The 22006-nt window shown below is 39.2% G+C and overlaps 2 protein-coding genes and 1 long non-coding RNA gene across 5 annotated transcripts; 1 reads left to right on the top strand and 2 right to left on the bottom strand.

The window, feature by feature from the left end:
* Positions 1–2935: 2935 nt before the first annotated feature.
* LOC116604070 lies at positions 2936–10287 on the bottom strand. 3 transcript variants are annotated; one of them, XM_032365939.2, is made up of 8 exons: positions 10136–10287; positions 9382–9510; positions 5330–5361; positions 4491–4634; positions 3968–4157; positions 3767–3866; positions 3210–3306; positions 2936–3173 (listed from the first exon to the last, which is right to left on the bottom strand). In XM_032365939.2, the coding sequence occupies exons 2-8, from the start codon at positions 9479–9481 to the stop codon at positions 3048–3050; spliced, it is 789 nt and encodes a 262-aa protein (XP_032221830.2). In that variant the 5' UTR covers positions 9482–9510; positions 10136–10287; the 3' UTR covers positions 2936–3047. The 3 variants fall into 3 exon arrangements, with proteins under 3 accessions (XP_032221830.2, XP_032221828.2, XP_048586481.1); XM_032365937.2 differs by having other exon boundaries at positions 2936–3306; XM_048730524.1 differs by having other exon boundaries at positions 2936–3306; positions 10079–10166.
* A 2195-nt stretch (positions 10288–12482) lies between these two features.
* On the bottom strand, positions 12483–14160 carry LOC116604071. Its single transcript, XR_007312332.1, has 3 exons — positions 13946–14160; positions 13362–13458; positions 12483–12629 (listed from the first exon to the last, which is right to left on the bottom strand). It is a non-coding gene; the product is annotated as an uncharacterized LOC116604071 (long non-coding RNA).
* Positions 14161–18097: 3937 nt separating this feature from the next.
* Positions 18098–21868, top strand: LOC116604025. The gene is made up of 6 exons (XM_032365760.2): positions 18098–18338; positions 18904–18938; positions 19642–19782; positions 20400–20544; positions 21235–21331; positions 21554–21868. The coding sequence occupies exons 1-6, from the start codon at positions 18236–18238 to the stop codon at positions 21654–21656; spliced, it is 624 nt and encodes a 207-aa protein (XP_032221651.2). The 5' UTR covers positions 18098–18235; the 3' UTR covers positions 21657–21868.
* Positions 21869–22006: the final 138 nt, after the last annotated feature.

Raw genomic sequence — 22006 nt, 5'->3', positions numbered from 1 at the left:
ACTGAGCTAACCCCCCACCCCCCCCCCCCCCCCACCCCTTTAAAGAAAAGCTCGATCCGCCCCTGATACGCATTATTCCAGACGAGATTCTCTTGGAGCCCCCCCCCCAAAAAAAAAGGCAATTCACTCCCTGATATTGGCCAAATACAGTTTGAAGGGGAGGGAGACACCTCGAGGGGGGAAGGGTATGGATTTGCAATCAAACATTCTTCAAAAGATTTTAAAAACAATATTTACAAATAGGTTTATAAGAAAAGAGCGTATTATTCTGATGGTTTAAAAGAGTTTGGATTGTGCGAGCAGCAAACCTGTTATGATTGGAATCGTACGTTGCTCAGGTTTTTTTCAAGATGGCGGCTATCAAAACAAAAGCGTATTTATATTTAACCTTCGTTGTCTCAAACACATATTCACGTGATTATGACAATTACACGCTGCTAAATGGTTCCCTCCCAATAAGAGACCAAAGACCCACAGAAAGGCCTCACTATTTTTCAATGTATATCTTAGCGCGTTGTGCGTGGCGTAACCATAAGACAGGGCTGGGACCCGGTTATTTTGCCTCCCCATTAATGCGCGGGTGCCTCAGGTTCCTTTGTGTTGGGATGCCCAAATTAAAAAAACCTAAGAAAATATTTGAGATATCTAAAAGTTTATTTTGTCTTCTCTAATGGCCTTACAGAGAACATCTACCAAATATTTTAGAGATAATCTAGCAGAACTAAGTAATCCCTATAGTCGTGACCTAATCCACCTCGACAGGTAGCTGACAGGTTGAAGGCTCACGGAAATGCCTTTGACCGTGGGAAGCGTTGAAAAAGGATTGATAAAAATTTTATCAGTTGATTAAAAAGGTTGATTGAGGTTTGTCTATGTTAGCTAAAGATGGAGTAGCGTGTTAGGGGGTTTAACCCTCCCCCCCTCCCCCTTTTGGGCTGCTAGAAAGCTATATGTAACAAAAAAATAATTACCCTCTTCCCCTTTGTCACTGAGCTAACCCCCCCCCCCCCTCCCCTTTAGAGAAAAGCTCGATCCGCCCCTGATACGCATTATTCCAGACGAGATTCTCTTGGAGCCCCCCCCCCCCCCCCCCCCAAAAAAAAAAGGCAATTCACTCCCTGATATTGGCCAAAAACAGTTTGAAGGGGAGGGAGACACCTCGAGGGGGGAAGGGTGTGGATCTGCAATCAAACATTCTTCAAAAGATTTTAAAAACAATATTTACAAATAGGTTTATAAGAAAAGAGCGTATTATTCTGATGGTTTAAAAAAGTTTGGATTGTGCGAGCAGCAAACCTGTTATGATTGGAATCGTACGTTGCTCAGGTTTTTTTCAAGATGGCGGCTATCAAAACAAAAGCGTATTTATATTTAACCTTCGTTGTCTCAAACACATATTCACGTGATTATGACAATTACACGCTGCTAAATGGTTCCCTCCCAATAAGAGACCAAAGACCCACAGAAAGGCCTCACTATTTTTCAATGTATATCTTAGCGCGTTGTGCGTGGCGTAACCATAAGACAGGGCTGGGATCCGGTTATTTTGCCTCCCCATTAATGCGCGGGTGCCTCAGGTTCCTTTGTGTTGGGATGCCCAAATTAAAAAACCTAAGAAAATATTTGAGATATCTAAAAGTTTATTTTGTCTTCTTTAATGGCCTTACAGAGAACATCTACCAAATATTTTAGAGATAATCTAGCAGAACTAAGTAATACCTATAGTCGTGACCTAATCCACCTCGACAGGTAGCTGACAGGTTAAAGGCTCACGGAAATGCCTTTGACCGTGGGAAGCGTTGAAAAAGGATTGATAAAAATTTTATCAGTTGATTAAAAAGGTTGATTGAGGTTTGTCTATGTTAGCTAAAGATGGAGTAGCGTGTTAGGGGGTTTAACCCTCCCCCCCCCCCTTTTGGGCTGCTAGAAAGCTATATGTAACAAAAAAATAATTACCCTCTTCCCCTTTGTCACTGAGCTAACCCCCCACCCCCCACCCCCCACCCCCCCCCCCCCCCTCCCCTTTAGAGAAAAGCTCGATCCGCCCCTGATACGCATTATTCCAGACGAGATTCTCTTGGAGCCCCCCCCCCCCCCAAAAAAAAAAGGCAATTCACTCCCTGATATTGGCCAAATACAGTTTGAAGGGGAGGGAGACACCTCGAGGGGGGGAAGGGTATGTATCTGCAATCAAACATTCTTCAAAAGATTTTAAAAACAATATTTACCCAATAGGTTTATAAGAAAAGAGCGTATTATTCTGATGGTTTAAAAGAGTTTGGATTGTGCGAGCAGCAAACCTGTTATGATTGGAATCGTACGTTGCTCAGGTTTTTTTCAAGATGGCGGCTATCAAAACAAAAGCGTATTTATATTTAACCTTCGTTGTCTCAAACACATATTCACGTGATTATGACAATTACACGCTGCTAAATGGTTCCCTCCCAATAAGAGACCAAAGACCCACAGAAAGGCCTCACTATTTTTCAATGTATATCTTAGCGCGTTGTGCGTGGCGTAACCATAAGACAGGGCTGGGATCCGGTTATTTTGCCTCCCCATTAATGCGCGGGTGCCAAAGGTTCCTTTGTGTTGTACGGTTCGCTTGATAGCGGTGCTGGGGCCGAAATCTCTAGTTTAGCCGTAAAAGCGTTTAGCTGCCATACGGTGATTTAGCGGGATGTCTGGATGTATGGTCTATTTTTCACTCTCTTTCATGCAGTACAAGCTCGATCCTCGGCCAAGTGTTTTTTTTGTAAACGTTTTTATTGTTTTTCCTCTTTTTTAGGTTTCAATTGATTTTTTTAGTTTCTCTTCTGTTTTATTTCACCATCAGTTTGGTACCATTTGTTTCAACTTTAATTTTGCACTCAAAAAAATGTATATATGCCCAACCCTCCCCACCCTTCCCAAATATACATTAATATGAAGCTCATTTAAAATGCTTTCTCTTTTTTATTTGAAGCGTCATCTGTACAGCTTCTTTTTTGAACTACAAATCTACAAGTTACCGAAAGAGCCTAAATCCTTTGTACCGGGAACACTTGTTATCCTAGGTAAGGAACTTGGTTTGGCATTTGACGTTTGCCGTGAAAGGGGACCATATTTGGCATTTGACGTTTGCCGTGAAAGGGGACCATATTTGGCATTTGACGTTTGCCGTGAAAGGGGACCATATTTGGCATTTGACGTTTGCCGTGAAAGGGGACCATATTTGGCATTTGTCTTCGTTTTCTTGTGTCAGTGCAGTATTCGGGAAGCTTGAAGATCTCGGGTTCTCTTTCTTCCAACACAATGCCGTAATAGCTGTGAAGGAAGACCAAAAAATGTCAGTTAGCCACACCGCCATTTCATGCTCCGGCTAAAAACCAGCAGATAAAACAAATTAGAAACAACGGGTTTTTAATATCAAATCAATCTTTATTAAAAAACTAGAATTGTTTTTTTCTTAACGCGCAAAAAAAACTTCCAAAACCCAATCTTATGTATGTGTAGAAAATACAGTGGATACAACGGACAAGTCTGGACCCGGAAATGTGTTCTATATATGGACCGGTGGCTGTATTTAAAGATTTTGTCGGAAAAATTGTAACCGAGTCTATATAGGTCCGTTCTATAGAGGTTGTCCATTAAAAAGTGGAGGTTCGTTATATAGTTGTCCGTCCCCAATAAAATAACTCTTCCCCCCCCCCCCCCCCCCCCCGCCACTAAATAGAGAGATGTTCGAGGCTCTACCAGGGTACGTGATCGCTGAGACTATACTCACTTGGTGGTCGTCACCTCAAGGCCATCCTTTTCACTCGTGTGATACACAACAGATGTTAAGGGTGTGCACGTCTCCATGGCAACCGTCGTAAAGTATCGCGCTAAAGAAGCAACAGCAGACTTGATCAGAATGCGCTAAGAGTGGTTTGTGATTGAATTGAAAAAAGTCTGGAGAGATCCGTGGATATGAACCAAGACTCACTTTTAAATCCAACGAGGCCGGTATATAGGGCGGTGTGAAGGTCGTCGCTGCTCAGGCCTAGAGAGCCAGACTTCAGCAGGCTTCCCCCATAAAGTACAGGCACCGGAATAAGGGCAGGAATGTCTGCCATGTCTTTCTTGTGGCAAACACCACTACCGCCAATCCCAGGATTCGCTATTACAACAACTCCCTGAAAAAAATGTACGAGAGAGATTGAAGAAAATTGAGCCGCTAGTGATCAACCGCTCCACTTGCCGAATTAAATGTTAAAAAAAAAAATAGGCTTTTGAGATTCTAGGCTTATCTGAGACCTTCGAATTGAGATTATAGAGCTTAGAAACCGAACCTCTTCGCACATCTCCCTCCCCTCCCCACGATTGTACCCACCGCGCTGTGTGCTTATAGACTTATACTCTAGTTAAATCATAGCAAAGTCTAGAGAACTTGCTTTATGATAATACATGATAAAATTAGTTTAAATGTCAGACTGATTGCAGAAGTGTTGCAAAATATGATAATGTACCTCCTGGTAGTTATAGAATGCTATGAAACTCGACTCGGAACCGCCATCAAAGTGAAGTGTGGCGCTAAGCTTCAACCGCTTGCCTAGATGATCGTAGTCAATTGTGGCTCGTCCATCAATAAACTTGTCACCTGCTCTGATGTTCTGAAAGATTGAGGGGGGGGGGGGGGGGTGAGAAAAATGATGAGAATGCATTCATTTACCATTGTAATATTTTCGACTGGATTTGGTGCAACTTATAGCCCGACGTGGCCACCACCGAAAGAAGTTTTAAGAAAGCTAGGTAATAGAAAGGATGTACGAATCGTTTTGATCATTGACACTTTTTTCAAGCTTGAAGATTCACATTCTGAAAACGCTCTAAGGCATTTTGCTGCTTTGATTGGCTAAATGAAATATATCTAAATCAAAATGTTTTTCGCATCCTGATTGGTTAACTTCCAAAAACTATTGAGGGTTATAGTATAAAGGCGTTGCCGTTTTAAACCGCTAAATGTCAATTGCTCGAATTTAAAGATACGTCCTTTATATAAGGGGCTTAGTATTCGGGGACGGTTCCAGATACCATGAGAGCGAGAGGAATATGTTTGTTTTAGTCAACCAGTTTTGCTAAACCTTGTCTGGTCTGGCGATTTGGCATTTTTGGCCTACAAATCCGCACGTTTTGTTACTTATGGGATATAACTCTTTGGTCAACCAAACATAATGCAACATTCATGATAGAGCACTAGTACGGTTTGACAAATATCTGATAGCTTCTGATGTTTCTTTTTGATTCTCTTGGCTTTTCGTACAGATTTCTATTTGGGCACAATTGACTATTGAGTTTTAGCGCTTACCATTTGTAGTTTCCCATGGAATGATGGGGTGTCTGAAAGTAAATAAAGACATAGTCTTTAATACTCGATCAGTGTAACACTCCAAATGAGGCTAGGGCCTTACACAGACTAACTCGTTCAAGTTTCAATTATTATCGAGGGGCGGTTTTCCATGGATTCCACGGTTTCCAGGCAAATTTGGTTTATACAGTCGCCACAACTCTTTGCTCGATTTTTTTTAAATATGCAGTAATCCGGTGCAACAAAGATTAAATAAATACAACCAAGAGAGCATAAGATAGGAGAGGGACACTCTGGTATTACCCGCGCGCCATGTCGATTCCGGATCTGGCTATTTTTAGTAACCACCACCCCACCACTGCGCGTAAGCATTTTTACCCACCCTACCCCCTAGTCCAGACCTGGGACTCTCTTTGCGCTCGACATTCTGGCTCGCGTGAAAGAGGGTCCAGTATTAATTACATGCGCATGCGCAAACATGTACCAATCAGTGATCTTCGCAAAAAAGTTGAAATACGAACGCGCGCAATAACGGACGTGTCGATTCCCGCTAGACCTTATCGAGTGCAGAGCTCCGAAAATAGATCATTGATAAGTTAAAAAGAATGTTTTTTACTACTGAGGAATATCAGCGGCCTGCATAGGATTTGTTTTCGATAACAACGAGCTAAAATGTGATTGAATATTAAATATTTCGCGCGAAAATAACGAAAACTGAAAAGTATATGCGCGTGAAAATAACGAAAACTGAAAAGTTCATTGATTTATATCCTTTTCAGACTCTAATTATCATCCGTCCCGTTCCCGGAAAGACTCACAATCAAGTGTTAACCCAAACGAAAAAAATTAGCGAAATATTTATGAAATAAAGCCTCGCCCGTCCCTTTCGTAGCCATCTTGAACTAAGAAACCAGGGGGTCGTTTCTCAAAAGTCCCGATAAACCCGGAAACCCGGAAACCCGGAAAGTCACCCGATAAGCCCCCGATAAACTTTACGGGTGTTTCTCAAAACGCCCGTTATATTGTCGGCCCCGGAAAAAATCCCGGTTACTTGCCCGGTAACTTACGGGAGCACAAGAGCTCCCGTTAACTTACCGGGAATTACTTTTAATGCGATAATTGATACCCAAAACGATGTTTTTCCTTATTATTTTCAGCTGAATTTATAGATCAACTATTCATCTAGAATTGGCCAAGTTGAACTATCCAATTTGGTGCTTTTTTTTCCGATTAAATCTCGCCATTTTCAAGTTGTGTTGATTTGTAGTGAATTTTCATCACTTGAGGAAACCATATCACTGCCCGGGAAGAAGGCTAACATCATTTTATGGGATTCCCTACCAGCCAATCAGGTTTTTTTTCTGTCAAATGATTTGACATTTAGCTGTCACCGTGCGCCTAAGAAAATGTAAACAAATTTTGCTACAGAATGAGACTTTATCTGCTTGTTCTTTGTCTTTTTTTCGTAAAGTGCCGATGCCACAGCAGTGTTTGGGGTACCAGTTGTCTACAGATATAGACAAATCTACGATTTTTATTGATATTCAGTAATTATTTAGCCAATCTATTCATTCTCTAGAAATTATAATTTGCTTATCGGAAACCCGTAAACAACCGGGACGCTGCCGCTAGCTTTGAGAAGCGCTCTTCCTCGCCCGGAAAAGTATCCCGAAAACTCTCCCGGTACCCTAACGGGCCCGGTAATTACCCATATCAAACATATTCCCCACATATAGTTTCCTTCGTATGTATTGCCTTATATGGGCATTGATGCCCATATTTAGAAGAGCTAAAGTTTTCCCGCTCCCGGATCTCCAGAAAACATGGTGGAAAATGCTTATTCCTGTCAATTTGAGACTCGAGGCCAAAATTTGTTAAAAAAACTTGACCGCTCGGTCAAATTTTTTTCTCACTGATCTTGAAAAGCCCTAAGACCCAGGCCTCCAAGAGGTCGGCCGAGTGGGTATGAAAGTCACCCAAATATTGATATGGGGAGTTTTGAGAAACGACCCCCAGGCCACACTGCATATATGCGGTTTATTTTCGCGCATGCGCATGCAACAAATACTGGACCCTCTTTCACGCGATCCAGAATGTCGCGCTGTGGTATTCACATCTTGTTGTTTGCCGCTGTTTTATGACTTGATTCCGAAAAAAAACCCTTTCTCTTTGCACTAATAACATCGACAATTTCATTCTGAATTTTTTTAAACTTGGCATAAACAATATTGAAGTTAAGGGCTTTCAAAAAATGTAATAAAAAATGGGGGTACCGACTTCGTTTTCACAACAGAGGGGCGTAGAGTTGACGCGATTTTACTGATCACGCAAGGAAAAATCCCAACTCTTAGTTTTCAAAAAGAGTGCCTATAGTAATTAAGTTCTGTTTGTCGAGCTGCCAAAATCCGATATCCTAAACAATAACCCGTAGTCAGGTAGTAGCTAATGTTAAAAACAAATCACATTTTAAGAGATCGCACTAAAAGACATTGTTTTCGCCACTATTCATACGGTAAAAAGCGCAATTTGGAAGTATTTTTACGGCTTTTAAGAGAAATAACAAAACTTCTACAGAAAACTTCTACAACCCAACTTTTTTTCTTCTTCAGTATATCATTTTTCCGTATATATTTAACTATTTGAGCAAATACAAAATAGGGGTAACCGACTTCGTTTTTCTGTCAAAGCGATTTTAAGTAAAAAACGCGCGCCTTTTGCTGTGTTTTCTTGTACAACTATGGCGCGCGCGCACATAATACCGAAAAATTCGAACAAACAGCGCGCGCCACTATGCGCAGAAGCGGTGCGCACTGCAGTTCAAGGGAATTACCTTAAGTGCGCGCGCGCCACAGTTGTATAAGAAAACACAGCAAAAGGCGCGCGTTTTTTACTTAAAATCGCTTTGACAGAAAAACGAAGTCGGTGGCGAAAACAATGTTATTTAGTCCGATCTCTTAAAATGTGATTTGTTTTGAACATTAGCTACTACGGGTTATTGTTTAGGAGATCGGATTTTGGCAGCTCGACAAACAGAACTTAATTTTCTAAAGACTATAGGCACTCTTTTTGAAAACTAAGAGTTGGGATTTTTCCTTGCGCCATCAGTAAAAACGCGTCAACTCTACGCCCCCCCCGTTGTGAAAAAGAGTTCAGTGCCACCATTTTTTTATTACCTTTTTTGAAAGCCCTTAACTTCAATATTGTTCATGCCAAGTTTAAAAAAATTCTGGGTTGTAGAACTATTTCAAGGGAATTACCTTAAGCGGATGTAGTATTTCGAGAATTGCAAGATTTCAAAAACGTGTAAAAAAAAAGACTTCATAGAGACTTCATTCAAAATCAAGAGCGGAAAACCTCTGAATATTCCGATTAATTGAGAAGGAATCCAAGAAAAATACATTTCATAAAACAATTCTTGTAGCGAGGGAATGCATTTTTGTGATGATTAAAGCCAGCAAGCTGAAGTATATGAGCTTCTCTAATAGTGAGAAAATAAAGAGGGAGTTATTACTTTACTTCTTAGATGTTGTTTCTAGACATTTCTAGAAACAACAATATTATACAAGCTGGAGTGATTTGAAGGATTTGAATCAAACGCGTATCACAGCCATTTTTTCGCTCGTCGCTATTTTCTTTCTTCTTGACTTAACTTCGCCACTCAGACAAACAAAACAGTCAAACTATTCAGGGATTTAGCTTACTGTGAGTATATTTGCCAATCTTGGTAACTTAAGTTAGACTTGTTTTCTTCTTCCGAGTTATTTTACATAATCTCTTTTCATTCCTATTGAGTTGGCAAAACAACAACACGCAACCCACGGGGGAGTAAGACAAAATAAAAGGAGCAAATCCTCACGCGCAGTGGTGGGGTGGTGGTTACTAAAAATAGCCAGATTCGGAATCGACATGGCGCGCGGGTAATACCAAAGTGTCCCTCTCTTATCTTATGCTCTCTTGGTACAACCAAGAGAATACAACCTGACAACTTTTCGCTTTTGCACTCAAGTTCCACAGGATCTACAAAACAGATGTTAACAAACATCTGTACTTACCACAGGTATTCTCAGCACGCTTCTGAAAATACGACCATGGGAGGGCCGAGGATAGAGCCAAGAGGGACGCCACAATGAACAGTACTCTAATCGCCATCATGCTCTAGTCCGCTTGTATATGGGTCAAACCTGTGGAAAGAATTGAGTGATGAGCATGGAGCTAACAGCAATCGAATTTATAGCTTTCCGAATTTCTATTATCCTCTATAGTTACACTTAATGTGGTAAACCCAAAGATGTCACCTCGCAATTTAGTAATAGATTTAAATGGATAAGCATACTGTTACATGACGTATTCGCCAAGAAATTTCTGTCCAGGTACAATATTTTCTGATAACACCTTTAAAAAAGGAATCTTATTTCTAAGAACATAACACAAGGAATAAAATTTTGCATTATTTACCATAATCGAGTGATAATAGCGTCATTACAATAAAGCAGCTAAAAAAATCACGAAAATGTCATTCTGGCACTTTATAATGTACAAGGCATCATTTTCTCAAACGATTGCACCTGTGTTTATTAATACTTAACGGTCAGATGTTCCTTTTAAAGCAATTAGTGAAACATGAATTAAGTTTTAATGGACATCGCGTAGAGGAACGAAGTTTTATAGCACAAATGGCTAAGGAGACGCAATGCCTTAAGAAATAGTGGGCTAAAGGTGCTTCTATACTATATATAGACGGTACGGTACCTTTTTTTAGTAAGGTTCTTCAAATGGAAAGCTTTTTTGATGTTGAATTTACAGTACCTTTGTTTCAGTATAGTGCTTCAAATTCAAAGCTTTGTTTTTGTTGTTTTGTCGCTTGTAAATGAGGATGTTCATGATAAAACTTTGTCTTTTTATATAATGCACCGATACCTTACTAAAAATACCATTTTTGCAATCATCACTGAGAAAAATAGGAAATATAACTTTGTCATTGATTTTTTTAAATTGATACGTAGTCACCGCGGGCTTTCCCTCCTGATAAAAAATGATCTTTTCTCAAAAGGTCGAAGGTCAAATGTATTAGTTTGCTGAAAATAGGAAATATAACTTGGTCATCGATTTTTTTCTGTAGACGCTCAGTCCCCGGGGGCTTTCCTTGCAGTTCTCAGGGGTTTCCCCGCAGATGAAAAGAGATCTTTTCTCAGGGGTTTCCCCGCAGATGAAAAGAGATCTTTTCACAGGGGTTTCCCAACAGATGAAAAGAGATCTTTTCTCAGGGGTTTCCCCGCAGATAAAAAGAGATCTTTTCCCAGGGGTTTCCCCGCAGATGAAAAGAGATCTTTTCTCAGGGGTTTCCCCGCAGACTAAAAGAAGATTTTTTTTTTCAAGGGCTTCCCTGCAGATGAATAGACATATTTTCTAAAAAGGTTGAAAAGGTTAAATATAGTTTGCTGACCACGTAATTGGAAACGTCGAGAAACTATTACACACAAAAAATATCTTGAATAGACCTGGGTTTCGAAAAAAAAAAATCAAGAAAACATTCAACAACCACAACAGTTTCAATGGTGATATTTACTAGTTTTACGTCGAATGTTGATGTTATTTTCTATGTACATATGTATATATATGTTTTGGCCAAGTTCCTTTGCGTTCTCTTTCAAGGGGACAAAACCCTTTTCTTAATACTTGAAACAACTTCCGGCCTTTTTACTGTGGTGCATTAAAAAATTAAATACAATTAAATCAAAATAAAAAGAAAACAGTGGTTAGGAAGAGTAAAGATAACAAACAAACTGTGAGTAATGTCAAAGCCTGCGTAGCAAGCGTTTCTGTGTGTTTTTAGAGTTTTTCGGCGATTTAACCGCGCGGATAATGGGGCGAGCGCTAAAGAAATCCCCCTTATTTTGCGCTCGTCCCATTTTTCGCGCGGTGAGCACATGATGTTTTCCATGTTCGTTTTACTGATGCTTGCAATGGTTATGGTCACTTGTCAAGCAAGTCAACATCGTTGTATCGAGCCCTTTATTCTTCAAGAAAAAAAACAGACTTTAAGGTTTTCCCTATTTAGTGTGTCGCTTACATCTGTGATTAAAAAAAAATGTATTGTTCTTTTAAAAACATACTCTACATACTGCAATTCTCCGGCTACAATTCTCAACCTGAAAGTTTTTACTGTCTTCTATTATATAGCAACTGATTGACTTTGACTGATTTACAGTGAAACTGGACTTTCCCCAAGGTCACGACAAATTTCAGTATGATTGTACATGGTATAAATGCTACGGTTGACTCATAACCTCCCTCCTGGACCCCACTATAGCTGTGCCTTCCTGACATGGTGGTACCGCCAACTGCTGGGGACTTCAGACGGCTCACTGCTTCGTATTCAACCCTTTCTACGACTACAAGAGCATTTCCGAGAAGAACTGTATTTGCCACTTGGGATTCTAGGCCTATAGTCAGTGGTTTGAGTACGTTAATCAATATCTTTTAGTGCCGTAGCAAGCCTAGATTTATTAGGGGGCATGATATAGAAACATTGAGAAAATATTGGGGGCACAGCCACGCCCTTACTAGTCATTTTCTTATAATGTTAGAAAATATTGGGGGGCACATGCCCCCAGTGCCCCACCTCTGCTGCGGCCCTGTCTTTGTAAACAGTGTACAATAAAAACCCGCTATAAAACACTTGTTTTGACACTAGTTCAAAGGCTCAAAATCCAGAAAGTGAAAATTTCATAGTCACCAAGAAAGTTTGTCAAGAATGTCCGGCTTTTTTCATTTGCAACAATAATTCACGCGTGGCTTTTGATTGGCTGCCCGTGTGTTGAAATTTTTCGGAATAACAGAGCGTCGTAAGGGCGTGGGTAGAGAGCGGCAGGGAAAGGAGGCACTAAAATTGTAAAAACTTACATCATTGTTTGAAGGGGGGGTGGGGATGTGAGGGAATGGGAAGATAGGGAAAATAAAGATAGTTACCTTATTTCAAATAAGCCTGCACTCGGATAATCAATGTGTCGAAACCAGCATGGTTTCATAAATCAGTGTTTGAAAAGCTGTATCATCGTTTTTATGCGCCTGTAAGAATTCACATTTTCACATTGCTTTGATAATATTAATAATAGTTGTTCGCTGTGGTAAGGAAAGGAAACGTAAAAAAATATAACGTTTTGCAACGAATGGCATTTTATTTAGATTACTTATACTGCTCAGATATTCAATGCCTTGCGAGGCTCTCTTCTACTTGCTGTAGTTGCAGTTGGACGGTACATTGAAGCTGGCAGGATCCACTTGGCCGAAGTTAGAATAACTACAGAGAAGAAACCACAAATAAAATTTATTCAACTTTACAACTGAAAGTATTAAAGAAAGTTTGTCCTCGTCTACGATTGAGAATAAGTCATTTTATTATCTCTATATCTTGCATTATATTAGGGGGAGTGATGACGGAGGGGGTGGTTATAATACATAATCCAATTATTTGGTTTGAGACGCCTAATATTTATAGGGGATCAAAAAAGACTGTAATATTTTCAAAACCCTTATAGGCGTTAAAAAATTTGCTCTAAGATATGGGGAATGCAGCTCCTTTTAGCAAAAATATTTGTTACTTTGTTTTTGTCACTTTTGCAAGCATATGAAAAAAAATAGTGCTGTTAAAAGAGTGACCTCGTTTTAGGCACCAGGAAAGCGGCATCTACTGCACCCTCCCCCCTCCCTTCCTCTCCCCCCTTCCCCCCCCCCCTCGGAAAAAAAATAAAAAGATCATATGCCATTGAAATAGCCTGTTGGCGGCTGTCATTGCGTCCGGGATTAGTCGGAAACGTTTTGTTGTCAAAAAATGGTAAGCTTGTGAAGCTTCGAAGCAATGGGCCTTCGCGCGCCACCGGACACCCAATATTTAAAAACAAAACATTTCCGAATGCAACGAAAGCCAGTTAGCAGGCTACCATTGGAGTGGATACCTCCCTTAACAGCTCGTTCAGGTTTATGTATTTGGTCACAGCACATCACAAAAACCATGCAAAATGCTCTTACTCACCTTATGCTCATCGTGGAAGTGTCGTTAGGATCTTTCGAATTGACCGCTGCCGAGACGGGAGTGCATGTTGTCGTGTCCAACACGGCTGTGTATTTCACTATATCAAACAGAGAAAACATATTTATCAGTGCAAGCAAGAAAATTGTTTTTACATATACACTACAAACAAACCAAGTCGCTGGGCTCGGTTTTAGCGGATATCAGCATCACACATTACAATTCTGATTAAATATCAAATTTTACAATGCAGATAGTTAAAAATACGAGGACTATCCTAGCGCCCGTGGTTAAACAGGAAAATTTTAGAATAATTTCCACTGAACAGAATGATCGAGGCATGAATTTCTTTACCAAAACTGTACGCGTTGTTTCAAAATCAACTACTTTGTGCAGTTTATTATCATGTTGCTGCTTATGTTCTAAAACTTTCTTCGGTTACCTTTCCATCGTTTTTGTTTTATCGTTTTCTTGCTTTCTTTCAATTTTCCATTTCTTGTTTCTTTTTTCCCCTCTCATTTTTCATCCCCTCAACACTTCCGGTTACTTATGTATAAACCCTTATTCACTTCACTACGAAGACTTACTCTTGTTTCCTATCATGGTTATAGAGCCAATGAAGATTGCTTTATCACCACTCAACACAGACAGCCGCGCGCCATCTGCTAGAGGAAAGGGTGGATGGATGGTATCGTCCAGGGGCCTTTCAAAACACCTGCCTTCCACAATTCCGATTGCAGTTAAAGCAGTCGTTAATTCTGCTTTATTCTTAAATTCTGCCTTATTCAATATGATATTTATGTCTGTGCCCCCCCCCCCCCCCCCCCGTCCCGACACCTCCTCTAGGGATTCCTGGCAAATCCTAGAAAAACCTAACAACTAAAATGTCTCAAACTTATTGTGTAATCGCAATAAATGTGGTTTTCTGTTTCTAATTAGTAGCTTTCCAAGGTTATAGACCCATTTGAACTGTCCGGGAAAATCGACGCTCAGCATGTTAGCAGCACTGTCGTAGTTCGAAATGCCATTCATTGTGAGGGGGTTGCTGCTAAATATACCCCGTTGCTGCGCCTAAAAGAAAAAATCAATATAAAGCCAATAGGGAGTAAATGTTTTATTCCTGATTATGTCAATTTGATATAAATCAACACAAGGTTAAAAAAGCATGTTGTAAGGAAAGGCAGATGACGAGGAGTGCAATAAATGCTTGCATTGTGGTGACTAAAATCTTCTTAATAAGTCTTCTGGCGCCCCAAGGATGAATGAAGCCGAGGTGTTTGGGCCTATATACATATATATAACAAGAAATCTCTTTTAATTATGCCTTATGTTTAACTTATTTTTATTATTTTTTTATTTATAATTAAGGCTAAGTTCAAACATCGTATTACCTACTAGCCGAATTTAATGCAAATGCATGCAAATGAAAATGGAACAGTCTACTTGATTTATTTGCATTCATTTGCATTGAATACGGCTCATGGATAATACGACGTTTGAACTTAGCCTAAGACGTAAATTAGACGCCCGTACAAAACGACATTGATAAGGAAATAAAGGGAAAAGAATTGGTTTATTGCAAGTGCTGTGATTCGCAAAGGAGACTTGATAACAATGCAATATTTTTTTGATATTAATTGTCTTTGTGGGGACAACTGTGTAATCATCACAACCTTTATAATTTAGTTCTTTTTTTTTTAATTTTTTTTATATTAATTGTCTTTGTGGGGACAACTGTGTAATCATCACAACCTTTATAATTTAGTTCTTTTTTTTTTTAATTTTTTTTATATTAATTGTCTTTGTGGGGACAACTGTGTAATCGTCACAACCTTTATAATTGAGTTCTTTTTTCAAAAAAAATTTATATCAATTGTCTTTGTGGAGACAACTGTGTAATCATCACAACCTTTATAATTTAGTTCTTTTTGTATTTTGTGCTGTCATTATTTATTTTAAACTAAAAGTGTGGAAAAAGGAAAAAAATATGTAACAGCGATTTAAAAAAAGAATGAAATCAAAATTATATTATCTAATAAAGCACGGAAATGCCGAATTTCGTACGAGTTGATTGTATTCATCACAATAACTGATTAATCAAAGAAGGCATGCCGTTCTGAAACTTTCAGAGCCGTAGCAGGGGGTGGGGTACTGGTCCCCCCTCAATAGGCGTTTCCAGATAGTGCTCCCAAAAAGCCAGAAAAGTGCTCCCAAAAACACCCAAAAAGTGCTTAAAAAGTGCTCCAAAATCAAAATAGTGCTCAAATAGTGCTCATTGGCGAAAAGAAAATTACCGTATATTTTTAAAACAATTTAGAGATAAGTTGTCTTTTATTTAAAATTTGAATAAGTGAAGAATATTGCTTTTATTAAATACATGCATTAGAGTATATTGTTGTCCATGAACGGGTCAATCACACTTTAGTGTGATTTTACTGTATTATAAATTATAAATGACTTTGTTCTCTTTTGTGCTTGTTTACCTTTGTTATTTGGATACTACTAAAAAACAATGTTCATTTACAAACATCACCAATGTCAATAATGTCAAACCTGATAACAGACCTTAAGTATAACAATCTCCTAGCGAGAAATAATTACAATAGATGTAAAACAGGAAAACATGGCAAACTGATCTTTTAGATAAGGCATTCTATTATTGTAATGAACTCCACAGGCTACCCAATATGTGTGGTTACTAAAGCACAGGCTACCCATTAAAACTTCGAAATCACCAGTCTTAGCCTAGTTGAGATAGTATTATTTGTAGTTAAGGAAACTAGAAATGTCTTTATAAGACAAACAAAATCTATTAACTTGGGTTAAAAATGCTACAAGTTGACTTGTTTACCCAAAAAGTGCTCTCTGGTCACAATAGTTCTCCCAATTCCACATTGCGCTAAAATAGTGCCGAGCACATTCTGGAAAGGCCTACTTAAAAAGCACACTAGCATCAGTCGGGCCAAGACGGGACGCTAGCACAGTCTCTTACCCGTGCAGTTCGGCAACCATGGACAGCTGTTTCGTCCTTTTTAGGACTCGTCAGCATGGCATAGCCGGTTTGCCTCAGTTAAACTTCATCGGCAAAAAAACTGCAGAGCGACTTCGACTCGAACGAAGTGCTTTAAACCACAGCTAAGATCCATGTGGGATCTAGAGTTGCGACCGGGCTAGCGTGATGCCAGTTGTGTGGATCACGCATGCGACCTAGTCTAAAACTCCGTCGGATAGCCAAATTATCCTTGCGCCCCCCCCCCCCCCCCCCCCTTGCGAGTATGTATACATAAATGTGGACTTTAAAAGCACACTAGCATACACACACATTAGCATCAGTCGGGCGACACAAAGAACGGCTGCGCGGGAGACTATAAGACACAAAGTCGATACACGTTTTTCTATAATAAAAGAATATATTTTTTATAAAAACGTCTTGCCTGAGATATCATCAAATTTTAAAAACATACCGAGGCTCGCCACTCAGCATCGTGATCGTGACGTGATTGCGTGACATTACAAAAATATTGAGTTCTTGACAAATTTCTTGACGAATAATTTCTCCATAAAACGATCAAAACTTCTTCTTCCAACACGTGGTCCAAAGTAGATAAAATGTAGGATGTTGGCTAATCAGTTCCAATCATAAGATTTAAAGAGGTTTAGTTAGTCGCACCGTTGTTATTGTTTTCTTTCAAACACTGGAGAAAAAAAATGGTTATAAATGGTTACATTTATAACCTGATTCTGCTGATTCCCAAGAGGGCTCGAGAGAAGTTTCTATTCAACTTTGATAGAAAACACATTGTTTTGGCTCTTCTAGTATATGTATAATGGCAAAACATGAATTAAAGCGTTTAAAAGAAAAGGCAAAGCAAATCCAACAAATAAAAGTTACCGGTCACGTTGGACACGTTGATTGCAAAAAAAAAAAAAAATGTTAAGAAATCATACGAAGGCTTTCGCTTGTTTGTTCATTTTGCATAAGATTACAGTAACAAATAGACATTCTTTGAAAGCTCGCTATCGCTTTTTGTTAAAGAACATCTCTAGCTTTTTTTATCCTGTGAATTCTTGTTATCTATTTTTAAACTTACTCCAAGTCTCTTTAGTAGCAATGCAATAAAACGTGGTCATGGAGGCTATAAGTGTCCGGACTTTAAAACGCCGGGTGTGTCAATAAGTGCGAAGAGCAATTCAAGGAGGAGACAACATCATATACCCCTGATTGTCATTAATAATGATTGACAGTCCTTTTTAATGGCTGAAAGCCATTTAACTACTACCAGTTTCTGTTTGCCCTCCCTGGGCAGGTGAGCAGTATCTTTGATCGATTAAATCTTAATGGCTTTTGTTTAACACGTTAAAAGCGGGTTGACGGTTGCTTTTTTATTGCACACTCGAAAAATTTCAGAAGTGATGTTGTTTACCTTTCTTGTTTTAATTTAAGGATATCTGTGCGGCATTTCCGCGATTAAAAGTTTATGTAATTAAGTAATTTTGATTCGAAAGATCATGCTTTGCCAGACCAAAATATCTCTTTTTGAAAGTTTTTTTTTTTCCTTTCCTTTATAGAACACGCTATACAAAATCACACAAAACACACGCATTTTACTCTTTAATAACTAACCTGCTTTATTGCATCCTTCATGACCGCAATTTAACTTATCATAAAAGTTTAATATTTTCAGACCCACACAGCCATTTCATTTGAAATGCTTTTTTGTCTTAAATCACCTGCCTCTGAATCACATTTATAAAAATGACTCGAAACAGCAATATTCGTTACAAGCAAACGGGAACACACGCGGAAGTGCTCGATATTTTGACTTACATCTTTGATTTAAATCTTTAAAAATCAGGTGGTCAAAACGTATAAATAAATGAATTTAAAGATAAACGAATCAGGAAAAAATATGATAAAGATAATCATTGGAAGTCTGCTATTCGCAGGATTTATTTCTTCTGAAGCAAAAGACCCATGCGGTAGGTGTAAGTTTTATTTAAGTTTGGCACAGTTTTATTACAAATATCTTATTTTTATGAGAGCGTTCATCCTGAAATTTGATCAACAGAAAATGCTTTGGTTAACAAAACTTACAATATGAAATTTATGAAAATTTATCATGTAATATTGACAAACGTAAAATTCAGATTTGTAATACAAAGACATTGAGATCCTGTGATTGCTTTTCTGAGCATTTTTTTAGGCGAAAAACTACTGAAAAAACAAACTACGTGTAAACGATCAGTTGAGATAATAGCTAAAAGTTCTTGTTAAAAAAGCCTGCGTCGTTGGCACCAATGACGTCACCGACACCGAAATCTTTCTACACATTTTCACTTTGCAAGAGGACAGGCCGTCATTAGATACTGTACATGGGGAAATATATATCTTCGCAACAAAGCTGGAATCTAGAAATATCTTAGTCAACGCCCACAAAATGTATCCCACAAAATTCTTGCGACACCTAGAATATACATATTTATGTGTTTGAGTATTTCATGTGTTATCATTTACACTTTCTTATCTTTTTTTCTGTATTTCCAGCGATTCCGTTGCAGCTCCAAGGCCACATGATCACTGTAAGTGCAGCTAAGCATTTGAGCTTTTTCAATTCCAGTTTTCATGCTAAGCGAACTTAATTATAACGAGCTAGGGCCGTAGCAGGGGGAGGGGCACTGGGGTACGCCCTTCTCCATAAAAATATAGGAAATGGCCAGTTAGGGCGTGGCTGTACCCCAATACTTTCTTAATGTTTCTGTATCGTGCCCTTTATATTTCAAGGCTTGCTTACAGCTCTGCTAGCTTGCTCAACAGGCGCTACGGGACTGCTTCCGGCGCGCCAAGGGGTAGTAGGTCAGATTACGTAACGTAACTTTACCGGGTTTTTAAACAAACACGGAGAACGCGTCGAAAAAAAGGGCACATTTTAGCCTTTGTAGTTTATTATAAAAATTAAGTCTAACAAACTCTGTTTCTAAAGTGCACAAAGAAATCGATATTATATTCAACAGGTGCAAAACACGGAGAACGCGTCGAAAAAAGGACACATTTTAGCCTTTGTAGTTTATTATAAACATTAAGTCTAACAAGCTCTGTTTCTAAAGTGCACAAAGAAATCGATATCATATTCAACAGGTGCAAAACTGGAATTTTGAAATTCGCTGAGAAATGCCGCTTTTTGGAGGCCGAAGGGCTGCGCGCCAACTGTCAGCAGTTTTTGACTGCTCGCCTGATAGTGACAAATGTATTTAGCTTTAATGTGATGTTGCCTTCCTGCTTTAGGTGACACATGTGATCGGTGACAAAGTCAAACCGCTGACAGAGAGTTCCGTCTTCAACTACGATGGAGTCGGTCAGCGGATTCACTCAAAAATCACTTTTGATACCGGGGAATCACATACGCACATCAAGATGTATAAGACGGTGAGAATAAAAATACCAGCCGTAAATTTAATAAAAAAGGTGCTATTTTTTCCTTTTTTCTGTAAAAGATATATTCATTTATTCATCTATTGTATTAGGAAAGGTACTCAATTCAATTTTCGCCTTTTTGAACAAAGGAATCCTATTAGGTGGAATACACGGCCATCTGTAGTAAGATTAGAAATGAAAGAAAGATTAGAACTGGGACTTTTATTTGTTTAGTTTTTGCTCGTCATAATTTACCGTTAATCCTGATGAAGGCAGCATTGCCGAAACGTCGAAAAAATACAACCCAGTGATTCAAGAAATTGTTATTTATATATATTAAGCATAAGCAAGGGAGCATGATGGTCTCTTGGCATAAGAGAAAGCAAGGGAGCATGATGGTCTCTTGGCAAAAGAGAATGACTGCACAGGACCAAAACACTACTACAATAAAAAAATGTGTGAGAATAGAAATGCACGCTGTAGAAAAATCTTGAATAGAGCTTTCGAGGTATCTCTATGGACCTAGCGCATGGTGTGCTGAGGAAAAGGAGAGCTCGCAATGGCTTTAGGTGAAAGCCACATAATCTGCCGGAATTTACTGTCACTTAACGTTGCCTTTATCTTTATAGAAGCAATGGTTCATCATTTCTTCAGATGGCTCCTGTAAGGTTACCAAGCTAACGGGGCGCTTTCCATTGCTTCAAATCCCTAAAGGCAGTATCGAGTCAGGAAACACGTCTTCGGTCATTGTGTACAGCGGTAGCGATAATAAAGGTGAGTTTGCATTCTCGTTCCCAGAGCTCCTCGGTCATGCTTTTCGCCGGAGGCTCTGGTAGCAGACGAAAACCGAAAGTCCCGGATTGTCCTAGATTCTAGTACAATCCGGGACTTTCAGTTTTTGTCGATATATCTCTCTTCCGGTTTATCGTTTGCAAGATGGCGGACGATCATTTTGAGGAAGCATTGGTTGTCGGACTTTCAAATATTGGCTTCAATTTTAAATCGGGTTTAAACCCTCCTTTTGGGCCCTTAGGAAAAGTGCTACTATGCGTTTTTATAACAAAACGCCCAAAGATATAGGAGCTAATTTCCTTCCTCAACCCCAAAATAAGAGCTCATTTTAATTGATGACTATTTTTACTCCCTCTACTGCTATTGGGTCAGATCCCCCTTTTAGGCAAAAGTCATAACAGCTTGGATGCATATCTTATGATGATGTAGCTACTTTTTGAGAATTAAAATTCAAGGGATTATTTGGGCTCGCTCATAAAAATAAATACAACGAGCCATAAATCGAGTTAGCCTGACGGTGCGCAGCCGTGCTTATTAGTTCAGTCTGAAAATGAAATTAAATGTCACTCTCTGATGAGTCGGATGAATTTTAGACTTACACAAACTAAGGACGACTGCACAGGAGACTTTGATTGAATTTATCTAGACATGTATATTCTTATATTTTTTCAGGACAATACTTGATTACAGTCACCGAAAAGACATGTCTGCCATTAACATGGACTGCATTTGTTTCTCTGGAATCCGATAGGTACATGGTCAATCAAAGGTAAGCAAGCCATTCCAGGCAACATATTTTAACAATATGACTATAATATTTTTGGTGGTAGAAGGAAGGGGGACGGAGGGGGTGGAATGGACCTCGTGTTAGCAGCATCATGCACATACCAAAATACACCCATACAACTCCTCCCCCCCTACCAACTTGTTACGCGCGGAGGCTAAGGTGCCAGTTGTACACCAGAAAACGATAAAAGTTTTCTTTCATTAGGTATTTCAGCGACGTGAAAGACTGGATCGACTTGATGAAGTTCGTTCCACCAACCTCCTGCACACGCAGACCTCGACTTGGCCGTATAGGGTTGCCATGGTGATACGAAGATCTTGCCTTGACCCAATCAGAGGCCCAGTAGTCCATCCGGTTGGCTCCGTAGAAGCTTTATGTGACTACCAGTCAAGACTCGGATTATCAAATATTTAATTCAAATCATAAAAATTGATTTTATTTATTTTATATTGATTTTATATATTTAAGGATGGCGGGGATTCCGTCTGGCATGTATGAGAAAAATAAACGAAATCAAACTAAGAACAACACGTGTAATGACGAGGTGAGGCAGGGGGATTAAAACGGCTATATTTATCCTGACAGATTGCTATGAGTAACATTAATAATTATACACGAATACAAGGCCGTGAGAGGGAAAGGGACACATGGGGCGAC

This window comes from Nematostella vectensis, chromosome 7, assembly GCF_932526225.1.
Source record: "Nematostella vectensis chromosome 7, jaNemVect1.1, whole genome shotgun sequence".
In the NCBI taxonomy this organism is placed as follows: domain Eukaryota; kingdom Metazoa; phylum Cnidaria; class Anthozoa; order Actiniaria; family Edwardsiidae; genus Nematostella; species Nematostella vectensis.
Note: the sequence above shows the minus strand (reverse complement) of the source record. Positions and strands in the feature narration are given on the sequence as shown.

What these genes read in the sequence shown, in the direction of transcription:
- LOC116604070 (XM_032365937.2), bottom strand. Translation starts at nt 9,481, where the DNA reads ATGATGGCGATTAGAGTACTGTTCATTGTGGCGTCCCTCTTGGCTCTA. An exon ending in GCGTGCTGAGAATACCTGTG is followed by an intron (nt 5,362 to 9,381) that starts GTAAGTACAGAT and finishes ATTTACTTTCAG; the next exon opens with ACACCCCATCATTCCATGGG. An exon ending in CTTGAGGTGACGACCACCAA is followed by an intron (nt 3,307 to 3,766) that starts GTGAGTATAGTC and finishes CTTCCTTCACAG; the next exon opens with CTATTACGGCATTGTGTTGG.
- LOC116604025 (XM_032365760.2), top strand. Translation starts at nt 18,236, where the DNA reads ATGAATTTAAAGATAAACGAATCAGGAAAAAATATGATAAAGATAATC. An exon ending in CAGCGGTAGCGATAATAAAG is followed by an intron (nt 20,545 to 21,234) that starts GTGAGTTTGCAT and finishes ATATTTTTTCAG; the next exon opens with GACAATACTTGATTACAGTC. An exon ending in AGGTACATGGTCAATCAAAG is followed by an intron (nt 21,332 to 21,553) that starts GTAAGCAAGCCA and finishes TTCTTTCATTAG; the next exon opens with GTATTTCAGCGACGTGAAAG.